The sequence below is a fragment of the Cyprinodon tularosa genome, unplaced genomic scaffold (genome assembly GCF_016077235.1).
Source record: "Cyprinodon tularosa strain WSP-4 unplaced genomic scaffold, ASM1607723v1 ctg524, whole genome shotgun sequence".
Taxonomy (NCBI): Eukaryota; Metazoa; Chordata; class Actinopteri; order Cyprinodontiformes; family Cyprinodontidae; genus Cyprinodon; species Cyprinodon tularosa.
Window position 1 is genome coordinate 488,986 of NW_024039257.1, and position 20,180 is coordinate 509,165.

Consider the following 20,180-nt stretch of genomic DNA (forward strand, 5'->3'; position numbering starts at 1 on the left):
GAGCTTCCAGTCTGCATCCTAAAATGACTGAACACTGAGAAGTTTATCTCATTTACAGCATTAATGGTTTTTATTCAGCTGAATCCCAGAAAAGATTAAAACATTTTATCACAACTCTGATTAAGTTAAAAAAAATCCCATAAGGTGATTTCCTCTATGAAGCTTTGGGACATTTTAAACCCAGATATGTGGAAGAAAATCAGGCCTCAAAGTTCATCCATCTGCAGCATTTCCAGCTTTCTCACTTTAAGCCCCTCCCCTTTTTTTTTACTTCAAATCATTAATGTCATAAGACTGAAAGATTCATCACATCTTTTCTCTTCATTTTTGGAAAATCATTCCCTTTATAATTGTAGAGGAGGAAGAGACTAAAGACATTTTGCTTTGTCACTTTAAGCACAGTTCAAAACTTTATTTTTTCACATTATAATCAGCTTCATTATGCCAACAGTATATACAGGAATGTGTTTACCAGAACAACACTGCTGTAGTCAGTGTGCAGAGATGGTATAAATAAACAAACAGCATAGAAACCTGTGCAAAGACGAAAAATAAAAGGACATTCTAGTCACAGCAAAGAAAGCCGCAGTCGTCATACTTCTGTCCTGAATGCAGCATAATCTGGGATCCAGGTTACTTTGCTCTCTTAGCCACCGGAACGGAGCTCAGTAACGATCACTATCATCAGGTTTATATGCAGAGAGCTCGTACCCGTCTGCCTCATCTCAGCGGGGAAACATGAGGCGGCGTTTCCCGCTAATCTCATGTTACTCATGAACATCTAAAACAAAGTTTAAAGAAAAAAAGGATTCAACGTTAAACTGTTTGGGTAGAAACCCCCTTATATGGCGTCTATACGCTAATTTAGTCATTATTAACCACCAACGGTACGGATTATTTTAAATGCACATTTTTAGGTCAGCTCTGCCTTTTTCACGTTAGTTTAAAAAAGAATATTTTTACATTTTAAACAAATAAGCCATTTAAGCTTATTTGGGAGGAATTGTTCTCATCTCACTGGAATCTAAGAGAAAGCAACGCTGTCTTTCTTTTTGTTGATAATTGCCTTTTAATTGGTGTAACTTTAAAAATTTGGGCCTAAAACGATGAAACATAAGCATTTTTTTGCCAATCAGCCTGTCTTTGAAAATCCGGAAAAATATTCAGCTAATTGTTTTAAACCCAGCAGGACTCACGTCGATCTTAGATTAATTTAAACTTTTATCAAACAGGAAATGAGTGATGGTTCAGGATTGAAATCATTCTGAGGTGAATCATGGTTATAAAATGACAGCAGATTAATGCCGTCATTGGCTCACTGGGTATTTGGGACCGGTTAACATCACTGATTTCACAAACACAAAGCTAAACAGGCAAGTTAAACCTGCTGTGTGCATTTGGCTGAAGTTATATGGCAGTAGGTTAAACTCGGCTAACGCTAGCTTTCACCATTTTAGCATCACAGACGTTTATTTTAGCATATAAAAAGAATTAGAATCCATTTTCTCCAGCATCGTTTTACTGTAAAATTGAAACAGATTGTCAGCAGTAAAGGGACGGTCAGTGTTCTGGTCTGAATCAAGCAGTTTGCCTCTTTAAAAACTTTTTCTTTTGATTCTCAAAGCTTTTCTGTTGCAGTTTGGGATCAACTTCTATGAATCAGTGGCTTGATGCCTCAAGAAAACCTGGTTTTTAGTCTTTAGGGAAAATGCACACCTTTTCAGAGGTTTTCATCGTCCAGTTGCTATGACAACAGTCCCAGGAAACCTGGTCATCAGAAAACAAAATCGGATCGAAGACTTTAACACAGAAGATCAGCGCCATGTGGAAAAGCGGCAAACTGAAATTCTCTGCAGAGATTTTATCTTAGGCAGGAGAACCAAGTCAGTTTTCTCTTGGTAAATTTGTTTTAAAAGAAAAAAAGTGGATATAAAAGAACTATTTGAATCTTTGCAGATGAACATGAAACACTTCCTAAAACCTAAAGAGAAAATAAACACTTCCATGAGAATTTGAATGAAGTTAAATGTGGTTTTGTGTCCGGCGGTCCCCAGAGAATCCGCCGTTTTAAATACTGGTCACAATATTAAAGCTCTCTGCACGCCTCGAGTCATTCTGGTGGCATTGCAAAGTAAATCTCCATGTTCTAATGTGAACGACCAACATGAAGCTGATCACAAAGCATCAGTGTAAAATGCAGCGCCTATCTCCCATCATGCTTTGCTTCAAAGACAGCTTACAGTCAGAAAGTCCAAAGAGCTGCTGGAGAAGAGCAGAGAGCTTTTACATCTGCAGAAGAACTTTTAAACATCTTAAGACATAAAAAAAAGCTGCGTTTTAAGAAGATTATAATCAGTCAACCAGAGCCTAAAAATAGCTTCTGAGATTTCTAGAATCGCATTTAAATGTAGATAAGCTGGAAATCAAGTCATTCCTCTTTATCTCAATTTATAACCATACAATTGACAAATTTGCGGGAATTTCATAATCAAATTGGGTAAATTAAGAATTAAGTAATAAAAAAAGAAAACTCGAAAGTGTGCCGGTATAATCATGCATGAAAGTGTAGCAGCCATATGAAGCCTGGAGCTCCAGGGTGACAGCATAGAGCCCTGACCATCTATCGTCTTAATTATTTGTTTTAAAACAAGTTTTTCATTTCAAACTAAGCTGCTTCTGAGAACAACAGATTTAAATTGGTAAACTTCCATCATGATGCGCTCCAGCAGCTGGAACTTTCTGACCTCAGGTCTGTCTGAGGCTCGCTGGGGAAACTAAACTAAAACAGCAGTGCCGTTTTTAATGTTTAACCCCCCACCCGAATACACCGAGTTGCACATTAATGGCTGTGCGTCCCTCCAGAGTTGGGGGGTGCTGTGCTCCCGCCATCAGGCCTCTGTCCATGTCCTTTCCTGCCATGACCCAGGATGCAGTTGGCACTGCCGCAGCCTTCGTCATCGTCGTCTCCCTCGCTTTCAGAGGAAGATTCTCCAAACTGCCGGGGCTTTTCATAAATACAGCAACCTGGAACACAATATGGAAAAACAGGATTAGGGTGGACAGAGAAAGACGACCATGTGGCGTCGTTTCGTTTAGCACAGCTTTCTAGACAGTAAATTAACCTTTTCATTCCATAAAGTGAAGCAGTGATCAGATGTAAACAATGTAGGAGAAAAAAATAGGAAATAATTGTCATCAGTGAATAATAGGACTGACCACAAAATTAGCCTCATTACAACAACATGAAAAAAATAAAACTCAATCCAATCAATTAGTGTTTTAGGTGCAGCAGGAATTAGTTTTGCTGCTCAGATAAAAAATTTATTGGAGAGTAAGGGCGCCATGGCAGATACTAAAGAGATTGCCTTAAAAACTGCTTATGCGGAGATATTTGCATCATTTCCAGAGGAAAAGTGTCTCTGGGAGACCAGAGCACGTAAATAAGGTGAGCTGCGGGTGGGAAGAAAGTTTTGGTCCCAATAGACGGCAGCCTCCTGCCGCTGTCCAGGATGGGAGGAGGCAGCTGTGTTTTTTCCTGCTGGAGGTGTACAGTTCCTGAAGAGAGTCAGGATTGCAGGCAATCACCCCCAGTTTTGCATATCATGCAGCCGCCCTTTGGTTTGTTGTTAGGAGGACTAACTTGAGCTGCGATAAACTTAAACAGCTGAAGATGCAGCAGGCTCTCTATGAAGATCGGTTGTTTTTTTCACATCGTGTTTTATGGGAGGGCTTTTTATTTATAACATACATTAAATAACAGGACTGCAAAGTGTGCAGTAAAATATCTGTTCATTTATCTCAAAGCCAACTCCATGCATTTGTTACTTCAAGGCTGGACTATTGTAATTCTTTACTATCAGGAAGTCCACAAACTACAGATAAAATCCTTCAGCTGATCCAAAATGCTGCAGCCAGAGTTCTGATAAAAATCCTCTCCTGTGGAACCAACTACCAGTTTTAGTCCGTGAGGCAGACACCCTGTCTACTTTTAAGGCTAGGCTTAAAACTTTCCTTTTTGATAAAGCTTCTAGTTAGAGTGGCTCAGGTTATCCTGAGCTATCTCTATAGTTCTGCTGCTAAGGGCTTAGACTGCTGGAGGACATAGGGACCCCTTTTTCATCATTCTGCTTCATTCTATCTCTATTCTCCCACTCTGCAGAATCTGTTAGTTCAATCTCTAACGTTCTGCTCTCTCTGCTTTTTCTCATAGTAGCTTCATCTGGTCTGTTCCTGTTTGGCTGTGACTCCATCCTGGAGAGAAATATCAGCTGTGCTGCTGCCATCAACACCTTTGTTTCTAGATGTTGGAGATCGGCCTGTTTTTCAGTGTAGTCCTGTTTCTCTGACTGTGACTAACTGGATGTGCTCTCTTCATCCTCTGACATGGAGCTGGCTCAGAGCTCGTCTGCCTGATGTGGTACATTTTCTACACATTTTCTTCTGTAAAAGTTCAAAAAATATCCACTGGACTTGGTTTCCAAGATTTCAAGACCACCTCTCCAGGAAGCTTTCTCAATTTAAATGTCTGCATCCGCAGTGAGTTTGAGTCTTTATATACACTCACCAGCCACTTTATTAGGTACACCTGTCCAACTGCTCGTTAACACTTAATTTCTAAGCAGCCAATCACATGGCGGCGACTCAGTGCATTTAGGCCTGTAGACATGGTCAAGACAATTTCCTGCAGTTCAAACCGAGCATCAGTATGGGGAAGAAAGGTGATTTGAGTGACTTTGAACGTGGCATGATTGTTGGTGCCAGAAGGGCTGGTCTGAGTATTTCAGAAACTGCTGATCTACTGGGATTTTCACGCACAACCATCTCTAGGGTTTACAGAGAATGGTCCAAAAAAGAAAAAACATCCAGTGAGCGGCAGTTCTGTGGGCGGAAATGCCTTGTTGATGCCAGAGGTCAGAGGAGAATGGCCAGACTGGTTGGAGCTGATAGAAGGGCAACAGTGACTCAAATAACACCCGTTACAACCAAGGTGGGCAGAAGAGCATCTCTGAACGCACAGTACGTGGAACTTTGAGGCAGATGGGCTACAGCAGCAGAAGACCACACCGGGTGCCACTCCTTTCAGCTAAGAACAGGAAACTGAGGCTACAATTTGCACAAGCTCATGGAAATTGGACAATAGAAGATTGGAAAAACGTTGCCTGGTCTGATGAGTCTCGATTTCTGCTGCGACATTCGGATGGTAGGGTCAGAATTTGGCGTCTACAACATGAAAGCATGGATCCACCCTGCCTTGTATCAACGGTTCAGGCTGGTGGGGGTGGTGTCATGGTGTGGGGAATATTTTCTTGGCACTCTTTGGGCCCCTTGGTACCAATTGAGCATCGTTGCAACGCCACAGCCTACCTGAGTATTGTTGCTGACCATGTCCATCCCTTTATGACCACAATGTACCCAACTTCTGACGGCTACTTTCAGCAGGATAATGCGCCATGTCATAAAGCTGGAATCATCTCAGACTGGTTTCTTGAACATGACAATGAGTTCACTGTACTCAAATGGCCTCCACAGTCACCAGATCTCAATCCAATTGAGCATCTTTGGGATGTGGTGGAACGGGAGATTCGCATCATGGATGTGCAGCCGACAAATCTGCGGCAACTGCGTGATGCCATCATGTCAATATGGACCAAACTACCTGAGGAATGCTTCCAGTACCTTGTTGAATCTATGCCACCAAGAATTGAGGCAGTTCTGAAGGCAAAAGGGGGTCCAACCCGCTACTAGCTTGGGGTACCTAATAAAGTGGCCGGCGAGTGTAGACAAGGCCTTGTACTGCTTGCTCCCAGGCCAGGAGGGAAACATATACCCCATTTAAACGACCCTTGAAAAACCGATCCGTGCCGAGACTGGGCCGAGCTCGGATCAGTGAACCAGGCCCAGTTCGGTTCTGATGACCATTTACACATCACGCTATCTCGGTTCCTCGCCTCCTAGTGACGATCTGCGGTATTACTGCCAGTATTGAAGGAGGAAATCAAGCAGTTGGTGGCGGTAATGCACCAAAAGTTGTTTGTCAACCGCCATAAAACACAAGAAGAAGACGAAGGAGGAGGGAATCAAGCAATCAAAATGGCGGCGCCCGTCACATTCAGAAAGTTATGCTTGATTATTATTGCTGTACTTCGGTGTTTGCGGAGGGTCAGGCAAAGACGGCAACCTTTCGTGGATGTTTATAGTTGTTCTTCTGATTTGTGTTGGTTGGCGAGCAACTTCCAGAGGGGCATTACTGCCAACTACTGGAATGGAGTGTGAATCGGGACGTGCAGCCAGACGGAGATGACGCGTTCTGCTCATGCGCTCTTGTTATCAGAGAACCGAGCCAGGGAAAAACCGAGCCGAGCCCACCTCTGGAACTGGTCTGCAGTTAGCGCGGTTCGGTTGTGTCTAGCTCGGTTCAGTTCAGTTTGCTTTCCATTTACACACCATAAGTTATCTCAGTTACTGAGCTCGGACCGGTCTCAGTACGGTTTTTCAAGGGTAGTGTAAATGGGGTATAAGCCCCTCCAGCGTGTCCTGGGTCTCCCCCTGGGCCTCCTCCTGGTGGGACGTGCCTGGAACACCTCACCAGGTAGACGTCCAGGAGGCATCCTAATCAGATGCCCAAGCCTCAACTGGCTCCTCTCGATGTGGAGGAGCAGCGGCTCTACTCTGAGTCCTCCCCGGATGACTGAGCTCCTCCCCCTATCTCTAAGGGAGAGCCCAAACACACTACGGAGAAAACTCATTTCAGCCGCTTGGATCCAGGATCTCAACCTTTTGGTCATGACCCAAAGCTCATCACCATAGATGAGGGTAGGAACGTAGATAAACCTGTAAATCGAGAGCTTTGCCTTTTGGCTCAGCTCTCTCTTCACCACAACAGGCCGGTACAGGGCAGCAGACGCTGCACCAATCCACCTGTAGATCTCCCGCTCCATCTTTCCCTCATTCATGAACAAGACCCCAAGATACTGAAACTACTAATGTTTAAGAAAAACCTAAAAGGCCAAGTTTTGATCATCTTGTAGTACTGAAGTGCGTTAGAAAGAAGAGTTCATACCCCACATGAATGTCTGTATTATAGCCATGCACAGGACAGAACAGGGAATAAGCACTGATGACAAAAATTATTTTAAATACAAATGGAAATCTAAACGGTGTCAAAGAGATTCCTCTCTGCTCTGCTGAGTTAATACTTTGTAAAACGTTTAAAATGTGAGTCTTTTGGTTTAAATCCAAACCGATGGTCTCCAAACCTTTAGCCACAAAAAGAAAAATATCAAAGTTAAAACAAAAAACTTATGGGACAAAGATTTTTTATGATTTCACTAGAAATTGCATCATACTGGAAAAGTTCTGATCCACAGAGGAGAAAGGGCTCAATGGAAGCACTTCGGTCTAAAACGGCTGATTTGATTTGCAGCATGTCCATCCATCAAATGTATATAATGGAGTTAAAAAGAACAAACCAAGTTTTTTCAGTCAGAATCGATGAAGAGCAACATGCATTATTATTGGTTTTATTTCATTTAGCAAAGCGGCAGATAGAAAGGAGACTCTTTACAGCAGGGAAGCAGCTGTAATGTGTAGAGAAATGCTCACAAACTAAAATGACGTTAGATTAGCATCAAGCTATGCTACGTAATGTTGAAGAGCTTGCAAGATTTGAAAGTTAAATTCATCTACATAAAACACTCAAACTGAAGAGTGATACCAACTCTAGTGGAAATAGTTCAATTTCCAGACCTTGGTTCAGAAGTCAAATAATCCTGGCCATCCAGGCCAACAATTCCCTCTAATGACCTCATTTCAGAGACATAAACAGGTATGGGGCATTGCAGGCCAACAAAGAGCCAAATGACCCCCATTCCAAAGGGGGGGACCCGTTCATCTGTTTCTATTTGCATGATTTCTAAACACAATTCTTTGTTGGGCTGCTGGATAAATCAAAGCTATTTCTGACATTTTTAATTGAAAAAGTTTCCTGGATGGAAGAGAAACGTCTTCAAACTGGGAAACAAAGTCCAGTGGATTGTTTTTAAACTTTTTTGGAATGACTATGACCTGGATGACTGAGAATCTTCACTAGCAACACCCAGAAGATTCACCTCTAACCTGCCCTCACCTGACTCTTCTAGAAAACGTCACTTCCAGGTACCTACACTGAACTTTTTCAAGCTTGACCTGAATGACTGAGACTCTTCACAGATATCTTCAACAGTCATCATAATGGTCCTTCAAAAAGCCCCATTTTTATTTACTGCAGTAATGTTATAGACTCTTATATTCATTTATAACTGCTTAAATGTGAATATTTTATCTTGTTTATTTAATATTTATACTTCAGCTTACTTACAGCTACTTTTACTATTCAACACTTTGACACTGGGCTGCTCTGGAACCCGTAAAACAAATTTTATTAGATTTTATTGTAATGTGTTGAAATGGCTAATAAAGACTGAAAAATGTTGAAATAGCTTTTTGTTTTCCATTTCTATCATTTTAGTATTTGACTGATGATATTCTTCACCGAAGGGAAAACAGGATAAGGAGGAAAAAGTCAAACCGAGCTTTGGACCGAACAGCAGGAGGAGCAGTGAGAAGAGAGATGTCTAAGAATTAGATTTATTTAGTCATTTTTTATTTACACGTGTAAATAAAAAGACATTTCACTTTGGATGGAGAGAGAACAGGTGCTAGAAAAGGAAATACTGTGACGGAACTGTAAAGGCTTTAAAAGGTAAATGTTTAATGCATGATACTTGAAGTATTGTGTGAGATTATATTAGAAATATGTTCAAAAGCTGGCTTTCCATAACAAGAGTGAACAGATTAGGCATGATTATGAACATAATGATGTAATAGCATCTGGGTCTATTTTAACTAAGGAAGTAAATATAAAGCATCTGATTTCAATTACATTGGAATGGCTTTTGTGACACATTTCTAACCATTTAGATACAAGATCTAAAAAAGAAAGATAGAAGCTTCAAATCAAAGTTGGCATACAGTTTATAATGCCTGAAATGTCTGACAGGGAAAGAGAAATTCGCCAACTAGCCTTTTCAAAAGGCATACAGATGTTGCTTTTTCTGCTCAATCCTCTGAAAATGGCCTGATTTAAATCATGGAACTAAAAACATTTTCTGGGGAGCACGTCGCTGAACCCACCTAGCAGTGACTGACTCCTGATCTCTGTATTTTTTGGGCCCTGCAAACAGCAAAGCAGACACAGCGCTGCTGGAGACAGACAGCAGGCCACACACACCGGCGCCTTCTTTTCTCGCACTATTCAGTGCAAACAAAAGGTTCACTGAGTTTTCTAACTACAGAGTTCTGAAGGCAGGCCGTTTCACTGGATGGTACTAACGAATGGCACACTGTTCTAATAAAAAAAATATAAAATCAGACATATCAGACATACAGCTGGATGAACACGGCCTGTTGCTGCAGCAGGCCTCAGTCACTGGAGGACACACCGGCCCCCCTTTTCTCCCTCTCAAACATTCTCCTACTAGTTCCTTACAATTCTACATCATTTTAGGCTTTTAATTTGACATTTTTATTCTCCTTTCTTTCTCTTCACAGAAGCTACATCTTATCCCACATTCAATTAAGCTGTGAAACCTTCCTGCTGTGAACATCTTTATGTTTCCTTCTATAGCCCCATTTACAATGTGCTTCAGAAACCGTGCAGAGATCGGTCTGCGCACGGTAACTGAGATAACTGCTTAGTATAAATGGCACGAAAAACTGAATTGGACCGCAGCACACAAAACTGAATCGCACGAAACTGGTACTAGTTCATCAGCAGGACTCGGCACAGTTCAGTTCTCAGATTACAAAGAGTGCATGAGCAGACCGCGTCATCTCCTTGCAGTCAGCCTCCGTAATCAGCTAGCTTCACCACCGCACCACACGATTTCTAGTGGTGATTCTGCTTCGCAATGTGATGAACCTCAATGTCTGTCGTTGTTTCCTGCGTCTGGAAGCTCTGATTAGACTATCGTTTGTCGTATCCGCTTCCCAAAAGCCGAATGTCAGGTAAATTCACCAAAGGCTGCCTTCTTCGCCTGACTCTCCATAAACTTCCTGAATGTTACGGGTGCTGCATATTGCTTGTTCACATCTAGAGAGCAGTAGTACCATAGATTGCCACTAGGAGGCGAGGAACTGTGCTAGCATGGCGTTGAACAGAGCTCGGCACGGCTAACTGATCCAAACTTGAACTTTCAGAGGGTGGTGTAAATAGGGCTTATGAATGATCCACTTCTTCCTGTTTTTAGTGTTTAACTGCAGCTCTCTGCTGGACGCAGCAAATGGCTTCATTTTAGGACAATTGGCTTGAAAACGGCTCCTTGGTTCCTCTGTGTTCTTCTCTGTCATTCAGCACATTACAACTTCAAACAATATAAACCCTAAAATCTAAACTCCAGTTGTTTATTAACATTTGTTTAAGGTTTTCTCTTTCATGAAGTCACTAAAGTCTCTGCTTCTGTCTCCTTGAACCCCAGTGGGCCTCAGCAGATGGCCGCTCACACTGAGTCTGGTTCTGCTGGAGGTTTCTTCCTGTTAAAAGGGAGTTTTTCCTCTCCACTGTCGCTACAAGCATGCTTAGTGTGAGGGATTGTATTTGAGTCAATGAGTCGATGCAATCAACTGGTTTTCCTTAGATAGAAAACTTTGTATCAATTTGACTGGATGATCTGGGTGAACTGTAAAGTGCCTTGAGACGACATGATGTGAATTTGGCGCTATATAAATAAACTGAATTGAATTAAAGTATTCAATTGTGATATTTGCACTTGTCTTTTCCTCAAACATAGAACATACTCTGTGATCATTGTTTCTGTGTGTTTTTTGAGCTTCATCTTCTCAAATCCCCCAGACCACCTTGTGAGCTGAAAATTAGTCACTCTAGCAGGGGTGGGCAATTCCAGTTCCTTAGGGCCGCTATCCTGCAACTTTTATATGTGCCCTTGGTTGAACACACCTGAATCAAGTAATTAGATGATTAAGAAGAACCAGGACAAACTGACTGCATCCTGAGGAGGTCATTCAGCCATTTGATTCAGGTTTGTTGGACCAAGGATGGATCTAAAAGTTGCAGAATACCGGCCCCCAGGAACTGGATAGCCCACCCCTGCTCTACAGAATCTGCAGGGTTTTTCCATACATAAAAACCTTTATACTAATTTGAATTAAAAAATAATGTTGATTGCATTGATTGATGGGATGCATTCACTCTAAATCTGTTAAGATTGGATTGATTTAATTTGTAATGCAAAGTGTTTTTAGATGATCATGGTTGTAAACTGGTCACTGAACAACCTTTACACCTTCAAACCATCTGATAACTTTTTGCTGTTTCCCTATAAGCTTTTTAAACTCACACTTAGATGATCTTCTTCCCAGGTGCTCGTTATCAACTGTGTCGCTCGACCACTCCACCTTCTTCTCAGTCTTCCTCTTCCTCAACTTGATTGTCAAGCTTCGTCCCTCCTGTAAACACAAAAAGTGAACTTCCATATCAAACAAACTATGGTCGATTATTCATTAGTAATATCAGATAGTGTAACGCAAAGTAACAGCATTTTAATTTAAAGATTGTTAGACTTTGGTAAGAAATAGTTACCTTTTTTCTTACTCATTTCATCCATACATTGCTGAATAAATAGTATCCTTTTATTCTCATGTTTCACTTGGATAAATTTAACTTATTTCTAATAGGCTAGACAATTAGGACTCGGATTCCCTGCAATAACCTGATATAAAACCGTTATCTATATCTGGGACATAGATAGGGACTCCTTTTCCTCATTCTGCTTCATTCTCTCTCTATTCTCCTATTCTGTAGAATCTGTTAGTTCAATCTCTAACGTTCTGCTCTCTCTGCTTTTTCTCATAGTAGCTTCATCTGGTCTGTTCCTGTTTGGCTGTGACTCCATCCTGGAAAGAAATATCAGCTGTGCTGCTGCCATCAACACCTTTGTTTCTAGATGTTGGAGATCGGCCTGTTTTTCAGCGTAGTCCTGTTTCTCTGACTGTGACTAACTGGATGTGCTCTCTTCATCCTCTGACATGGGAGCTGGCTCGGAGCTCGTCTCCCTGGCTGTGTGTTTCCTGGACGGGGCCGCCTGTGGAGCTGGTTGACAGTTGCCTTTTGTATCTATGCTTCTTTTTCTATGTCTGCTTCTGTCTCCTTGAACCCCAGTGGGCCTCAGCAGATGGCCGCTCACACTGAGCCTGGTTCTGCTGGAGGTTTCTTTCTGTTAAAAGGGTGTTTTTCCTCTCCACTGTCGCTACAAGCATGCTTAGTGTGAGGGATTGCTGAAGAGTCAATGAGTCGATGCAATCAACTGGTTTTCCTTAGATAGAAAACTTTGACTGGATGATATGATTAACTGTAAAGTACCTTGAGATGACATGATGTGAATTGGCGCTATAGAAATAAACTGAATAGAATTATCGGCTTCTTTCTCCACAATGATGGCTGACTCTGGTTTGAGTGCAGGTTCAGGAGTGATCTTAATCAGAAATTGTGTCGAAATAACCTCACAACCAAGGCTTCTGCAACTTAAAATCCCCTTACATTTTCTGAACAAAGTACACAAAGCTATTCTTCTATTCCCTTTGATCGAGGTTGATGAATCTTATCTTGTGAGCAGATTTTTTCCCGATAATGACAGAGATGTAATCAGAATCAGCAGCCAATGAGAGAACCTGTCCTCCTAAGAGCTGACCAATAGCAAAAGGTCACCATCTGTTAGCAACAGCAGCATTTATAGGCCTCCCAGTATTGGCGGTCCAGTTGAAAGCCACATTAATCGTCTCCACAAATAATCCGATCGCCAATAATCCACCATTAAACAAAATCATTTCAGGTCGTGATCATTGTAGTCCTGAATCTGGAAACCCAGAGGACAGTAATCCACCCAGTGGCTTCAGATTACCAACGCAAATTTAGATTACTGGGATTAAAACTGACCTCACCTTTAGCATTTTAAACCAAATAAACCTAAGATATAAAGGAAACCAATCTCCTAACAATAAAACCCAGGCGGATAGAGGGCTGCTGGTGTGTCCACCATTGAACCTGTGAGCAGAGGGCGGGCCTCGCTGGCCTCCATGGTTGCTTTAGCAGACCACAAACAAACGTTTGGACCAAACCGTTAAAAACCCCGCGGTACCGGGTCAAAACAGTTACCTGCTGTGGCGGCGGCGGCGTGTTCGTCTGAACAGTCTCCGTTATCGTCTCACTGGATGTCCCGGGAACCTCCGCCATCCCTGCGGCTAACGCTAACGTTAGCTTCTTCAAATATGCTAACCCACTGCAGTCCGGCTCCCGCCGAGGTTAAAGGAGACCAGCTGAGAACGACCTGCAGTCACCAAGTCACACACTGGAGAGTAAACGATGAGGTCAGAGCCAGAGACACCGCGGGGCGTTACAGGCAGGAGCTGGAGGCAACACAAGCTGCAAAACAAATTAACCCGACTCAACCAGAAGTAGATCGTTTCTCAAGCGGAAGTGTTTACACGCAGCCGACACAAATCAGTTCCACTCAAGCAAAACCAGTTTTTATAGTTTGTTAGCATCGTTTGCATTTCCAATTGTTTCAGTTAAATTTCTAATAACATTGTTTTGAAAAGACAGCACGTTATTTATTTTATTCTGAATTATCTAAATAATTGTAGCAAAGTGGGGAAGATATTTCCAGACGGACTTTCCTTCAGTCCCTAAGATGCCGCCTGTCAGATTGAATCCAGTGGGATAAACTGTCACTGCTTATAAAGGTATGAATACACAGTACTACATATTCTATCTAAATAATAATTAAAAAAAATACCATCTTGATTTATATGTATTTTTTATTGTATTTTGGCTGTTTCGGGGTTTGTGTTGCAGTAATAGGTCAGCTAAGTTAGAAGGTCATGAAATACTTATATATTTGAGCATGACTTTAATTTTCATAAACGAAGAAGTGCTGACGTATAATCAATACAACCGGCGTTAAAATGGACCATCTTTATATTTGCAGTGTTTTGTTAGCTGAGGATGTGGAGTTCAGGATCTTCTCTGAGGACCAGGCTGGTAGCAAAGACTGCCTCTAAACTCTGCTCCAGCAAACCTCCGGATCCTCCCCGGACGCTCCCCTCTGCTCAGCCTCGACCCCGAGCCGAGAAACACAGACGCAGGCGAGAGAAGGAGGACAGCATCCTGTCAGCTCCTCATCATGTAAGACCTCCATCCTCCAATAGGTCCTTGGCTTTGTGGATGTTTGTTTGCATTTATTCATTCAGGAAGACAATCATAAGGATACAGCAGCTGGGTGTGACCTTTTAATGAGGAATGGTACAGATATGTTCCACTTTTAATAATTTTCTGCCACTTTTCTGATCCTCTATTGCTTCAGTTGCCTATTTGCTCCCCGAGTGAAGAGTTCAGGCATCTTACAGGACAAGCCATGAGAAATTTCCCCACTTTCCTTGGCTGGTCTTCTACAATTCGTTTTTAAACATCAACAATTGTAATTGTTAGGGTAACTATCATTGATGATGTGTGAGTTTATGACACCTTAATATTAGCCGCCTGTTGCGTTTCAGAACTGATATTTTCCCCAGTAGTTTATCTAATTAGGACAGTTCCTCTGTCCAGATATACAGTTATAATCTTCATTTTGCAGATGGCAAAGATTTGAGAATGGAAAGAGAGCAACGTCCTTCAGCTAAAAGCAAAGTGCAAAATTTTGATAAGGCTGGAGCCATGGATGTCTCCTCATTTGTTAATGTTTATGATGTAAAATGTATTGATGTGTCAGATTGGAGATGTATAAATTGCCTTTTTAACTGTTAATCGGGGCCACTTCCTGATCTGAGTAAGATTACAATTTCAATCAAAATCTGTTCTGTTCTGTGTCTCCTGGTTATTCAATAGATATACGCTATGAAATGTTATTTAAAGAGTTTGTCCCGAATGATTCAGTAAAACGAACCGGAGAGAGAAAGCCTCAAGGTGTAGACACAGAACTTTCCTTTAACATACAGAAATATTCTTGATATTATGATTTGTGAACATTACAATCTAAAGAGAAGCATCATCTCCTGGTCAGACCCTGTAATTCACTGAAAGGGTCGGTAAAAGAAATGCACGCCCAGGAGAAGGCCAGTTGCTGGAAGTAGGAGGTGATTCTGCTGGGAGTTGCAGGGAAGTAGGCTGCCATTCGGCCGGCGTTTGATTGGGAAGGGCCGTTTTGAATGGCTGCTACTGTAAGGCATGATGGACCAGGGGTATATTTTGGTGATGACACCATGTAGAGCAGGGTTGAGTTTCTTCCGGAAGAAACTACTTTATTGCAGACAAGTGCAAGAAACTGGAAGAAAGTCCTGGTAATAGATCATATTTGGAGAACTGGGATAGTTCCATTGAAAAGTCAACCCACTATATTCACCAGGCTAGCCTTTAAGGACTGTAATGACTAGGGATGCACGATATTGGGATTTTGGCCGATATCCGATATGCCGATGTTTTAAAACTCATGTAGCCGATAACCGATATTGATACCGATGTTAAAGCTGGACAAAAATAATTAGTCATTGAAAATAGCAGTTTTGTTATCCATTTCTGACACTTTGAAAAATAATAAACTCAAATATATTTTCATATGCTGATATCAAATTGATTTTTAAAAACGCGGTATTGATCTATTTTACTTTCAAAATCTCGCGAAATTTCATCGTTCTGTTACAAACTCTCGTGATATTTTGCAAATTCTTGTGAGATTTTGTTAGTAAAATAGATCGATACCGCGTCAATATATCAACATATAAAAATATGGCAGAATTTCTTGAATCCTCGAGGGAGCATAACGATGACATATAGCAATATTTCATTAGTAAAAGAGATTGATATGGTGTTTTTAAATGGCAATATATCAGCATATGAAGATATTGGGATATTTTAATGTATCAATATTTTTTCCCTCGTCTTAAGAAGTTTTTAAGTCTGTAAAAAAGAATTTTTTGAGGAAGAAGAAGAAGTAGTATTTTTTTTTGACTTTAGAAACTCAGAAGCTGATCAAATATCGAGTTAAATATCGGTCGGGTGGCCGATGTCCGATATTCAGTTTTAAGGCCGATACCGATAGGGGGCCGATTATATCGTGCATCCCTAGTAATGACTGTATGTAGGGATGGATGGGAAATACCCATCTGGAGGAATAACAACCTTGGTGAAAACCCACCAAGGAAAAACCCATCAATGAATTACACATTTATTAGCCTTTAAATGGCAGGAAAACACTTTCTTGTATAGTCAGCTTTCTTTTTCTTTAATGTCTTCTGCTCTTCCTGCACCCAAACCCCCGTGGTTTGTAGATATTGAACCCAACCTCAAAGATATCACTGGATCTGGCCTGCTTTGTCATGGCTTTACTAAAGTTCAGACCCAAATGCAGAAGACCAAACAGGGAGACCAGGGTAAAGGTTTAACAGGTTTATTAGGAAATTGTGAGGAATCCAGTGTTGCTCTGAACACTGCTCAACCGGAACCGAAAGCTGAGGGGAAGACACAGTTGTTAGTTCAGGCTCAGTGGGAAATTTGATTCGTGAACTTGAAGAGGAGGATTTGGTAGCTGACTCACATTTCCAGAGAAGTAGTTGACTGTGACTCCAGTCTGTGTGCTGTTGTTCCAGTGTTTGCCTGATTCGGTTGAGGGTGGAACAGGGTTTACCCAGAACGCGGTTGTTTGTAGGTGAACGGAGAAACTGACTGCCACTCAGATTTCCTGCGGTACTTGAACAGGTCGTTGTGGAGATGAATCCCTTTCTAGGTGTGAAGCTCAAACGATCTCTTGGGGGAAAAGTTGTTTCAAACCTCCAGTTTAAATCCTTAGCTCAGTTTGAAGCTCAGATGATCCTTCCAGGGAGAGAAGGCCAGAAACATCCAGTTAGCAGGATGACTTCCTCTGCTACAATCACCACAGACAAATACTAATAATCCGCCATTTTCTCCGTAAACTTTACTGTCTGGCTTGATTTTTCACTCCTTTTCACTAAAGCCTAAAAACCTTTTTGACTTTAGGTATGTTGATACACTCGGATGTCAAATGTTGCTTTGACTCATAAGTAGTTACAATCACTTGAGTCACTTTTAAAAGAAGCTTACTGTTGAAGATTATTGTACTTTTTACCATATTGCAATGTTTTTATATTTGTACTTATTTTCCAGGCCTCTGGCCCCAAAATGGACTATTTTTCCAGAAAACGGGCCCCACAATGTATTAAAAACAAGAACATACACTTTAGGAGCCACTGGTTTTATTCATAGGGTTCAGTAAGACCTTGATCTACTTGTAGGTGTTTTAACTGAACTCCCACTGGTTCGCCAGCGCACCGCTCTCTATATTTACATGAAACACAGCAGTACGCTTGAAAAATAACAGCGGTTAAACTTTTACCATATAGACATGTTATACATCTTTTGAAAGCTTCGATCCTCCAACATTCAACTGCTCATTTTATGGAAACCATGAGCACCAAAGCACAATTAATAAAGAAGGAGCATTTGAAGCTTTCCTGAGGCCGTATTATAAATCCAATCTTAGATTGTTTATATTCCATTTGTCCGTAAGGGTCCACAGATAAAAAGTAATCCAGTATATTTGTAATAAAAACATTGATTGAAGAGAAAATCGCCACATATAGTCATTTTTTTATCAACAGAAAAGTTAGATCCTTATAGCTAATGCTAACGGTCTTGCTAATCACCATAGCTTACTTTTCTGGTCAATGTTAGGTATGTTTGTTCTCCTCACCTTCCAGTCTACAAAACAAAAGTGTCCCCACCCGCCCCGTTCTTGAGATTTGAAGCAAGGACAGCCCCCGAAGCATCAAAGTTTACTAGTGTTGCGCTGATGCCATTTTTTGGCCCCTATACCCGATACCTGGCTTTGCGGTATTGGCCGATACCGAAAACATCTGTCTGAAATTGATGTGTGTGTAAATATGAAGAACTGCATACTACTTGGATGTAAAATAATTCCCATCATGGTTTTGTCAAGCTGCTGCCTACCTTTGTGAAGCAGGAAAAAGACTAAAACAAAGTGAATCCAACTTTTTATTGCCTATCTGGAATTGGAGACAATAGTTGAATAAACTTTTGGCTCTCAAAATGGTATCGATGCCCTATTTGTTGGTACTCACTGATAACGATACCATCATTTTAGTGCTGGATCAGGACTCGCCAGATACTGGTATCAGTATCGGTGCAGCACTAGTCTTTATGCATAACTTCCCTCCTATTATTCCCTCATAAAGTCTGACTGCTGTTGGTTATGTATAATGTTTGTCTCTCTAGCCAATGAAATTTCCTTTAAAACAAGGTCAAGCACGGCTAATTTGAATAAATCAACCCAGATATAACGGCAGGCGTAAAGGGAGAGAGGTAGATTTGATCCTGGATTATTGCACATTTTTAGATTATTAGATGGAAAGCAAGAAAAATAAAAAAATATTTGCTTCAAAAATGATGTATGGCCATCAAAATGCTCCAGTGTGATGTTTTTGGGGGGGGGTAAAATTGTTGTGTAAAAGCAATAAGCACAATTTGGAATAATTTGGCACATTTGGAGAGGTTTAGAGATGACCGGTAAATCGAGAGCTTTACTTTTTGGCTCAGCTCTCTCTTCACCACAACAGACCGGTACAGCGCACGCTTCACAGCAGACGCCGCACCAATCCGCCTATCGATCTCCCGCTCCATCTTATTCGTGAACAAGACCCCAAGATACTTAAACTCCTCCACTAGGGGCAGTACATCCTCCCCACCACGGAGAAGGCACTCTACCCTTTTCCGGCTCCAGACCATGCTATCAGATTTGGAGGCACTGATCTTCATCCCGGCCGCTTCACACTCGGCTGCAAACCGCTCCAGTAAGAGCTGTAGATCACGCCCTGATGAAGCCAACCACATCATCTGCGAATAACAGAGACGCAATCCTAAGGCCACAGAAACACTTTGGCTTCGCCTAGATATTCTGTCCAAAAAAGTTATGAACAGAATCGGTGACAAAGGGCAACCTTGGCGGAGACTAAGTCTGACTGGAAACGAGTCAGGAAACAGACCAGGCTCTGACAGCGGTCAACATGGAGCATATAACAGTCAATAACGAAGCAGCAGTAACCAATGTCAATCAGTGATAGACCCTATTTCAGCATCTTTTAATTCTTGCACTGCAACTTTCAGGGAACTGAATCTCAAACATTGAAGTGGAGTGAAAAACAGAAGATTGAGTACACGGCTCAAACCCCTGCTGGGACTAAAAAAGGTTCTTTTCTCCACTCTAAGTTTTCATTTATTCAGCAACCTGTTTAGTTATTCAGTGATTTCTACCTTTGTTTGCAGATACAAGCCTTCCTCTCCCACCTTCCTACAGTCCAGAATATGTGGAGTCCTGCTGGTATCAGTGGTGGGAGAAAGAGGGATTTTTCAATCCGGATCAACATGTAAGAAATCTGAACATATTTAGTTACAATTTTTGACTTTAAGGCAAAAGGCGTTCTCAGATGGCATGTATGATCATGTTAACATAAAGTAAAACATGCCAAGCGTTTGCTTTTTTCTGCCCGGTAACCTTTAATAAACTGTTTGCGTCTTTGCTGTTTGTAACCTTTCCAGGAGAGGTTGCCTCACGGCGTCGATCAGACGTTTTCTCTGTGTATTCCTCCTCCAAACGTGACGGGGACTCTGCATGTGGGCCATGCCTTGACTGTAGCTGTGCAGGACGCCCTGGTTCGACGGTAGCGACTTATTTAACAATCGGTTGATAGACGTTGAGTCCAGACTGACTTTGGTGGATGATGGAGTAACTTGTGTATCTGTGTAGGAGAAGGATGCAGGGTTACAGAACTCTGTGGGTTCCTGGATGTGACCACGCAGGCATCGCAACTCAGGTAGGAAAACCTTTTCTTCTGTTTTTGTGAAATTATATTTGGCATTGTAAGAAGCCTTCATGTAAACCTGGTTGTATATGAAGCATCTACCATCCAGTGAAGAAGTCTTCGCCCTTCACACGTTTCTTTGTCTCTTGTTTTTGTGTTGCACCTAAATGTTTCAGATCATTCAAGAATCTGTTGTATATATTATATGTGCAGAAAGAAGATTTGAAAGGATGTTATGAGGA

At 41.5% G+C, this 20,180-nt stretch overlaps 2 protein-coding genes across 2 annotated transcripts; one reads left to right on the top strand and one right to left on the bottom strand.

The window, feature by feature from the left end:
- Positions 1–387: 387 nt before the first annotated feature.
- Positions 388–13,525, bottom strand: ppp1r11 (protein phosphatase 1, regulatory (inhibitor) subunit 11). Its single transcript, XM_038304044.1, has 3 exons — positions 13,208–13,525; positions 11,394–11,502; positions 388–3,024 (listed from the first exon to the last, which is right to left on the bottom strand). Exons 1-3 carry the CDS (start codon positions 13,283–13,285, stop codon positions 2,840–2,842), a joined length of 372 nt encoding a protein of 123 aa, XP_038159972.1. The 5' UTR covers positions 13,286–13,525; the 3' UTR covers positions 388–2,839.
- On the top strand, positions 13,526–19,980 carry LOC119795813 (valine--tRNA ligase, mitochondrial-like). The gene is made up of 6 exons (XM_038304042.1): positions 13,526–13,794; positions 14,040–14,236; positions 19,244–19,325; positions 19,403–19,503; positions 19,676–19,797; positions 19,884–19,980. Exons 2-6 carry the CDS (start codon positions 14,057–14,059, stop codon positions 19,978–19,980), a joined length of 582 nt encoding a protein of 193 aa, XP_038159970.1. The 5' UTR covers positions 13,526–13,794; positions 14,040–14,056.
- Positions 19,981–20,180: the final 200 nt, after the last annotated feature.

What these genes read in the sequence shown, in the direction of transcription:
- LOC119795813 (XM_038304042.1), top strand. Translation starts at nt 14,057, where the DNA reads ATGTGGAGTTCAGGATCTTCTCTGAGGACCAGGCTGGTAGCAAAGACT. An exon ending in TCCTGTCAGCTCCTCATCAT is followed by an intron (nt 14,237 to 19,243) that starts GTAAGACCTCCA and finishes TGCAACTTTCAG; the next exon opens with GGAACTGAATCTCAAACATT. An exon ending in CCCTGCTGGGACTAAAAAAG is followed by an intron (nt 19,326 to 19,402) that starts GTTCTTTTCTCC and finishes CTTTGTTTGCAG; the next exon opens with ATACAAGCCTTCCTCTCCCA.
- ppp1r11 (XM_038304044.1), bottom strand. Translation starts at nt 13,285, where the DNA reads ATGGCGGAGGTTCCCGGGACATCCAGTGAGACGATAACGGAGACTGTT. An exon ending in CGCCGCCGCCGCCACAGCAG is followed by an intron (nt 11,503 to 13,207) that starts GTAACTGTTTTG and finishes TTGTGTTTACAG; the next exon opens with GAGGGACGAAGCTTGACAAT. An exon ending in GGGAAGAAGATCATCTAAGT is followed by an intron (nt 3,025 to 11,393) that starts GTGAGTTTAAAA and finishes ATTGTGTTCCAG; the next exon opens with GTTGCTGTATTTATGAAAAG.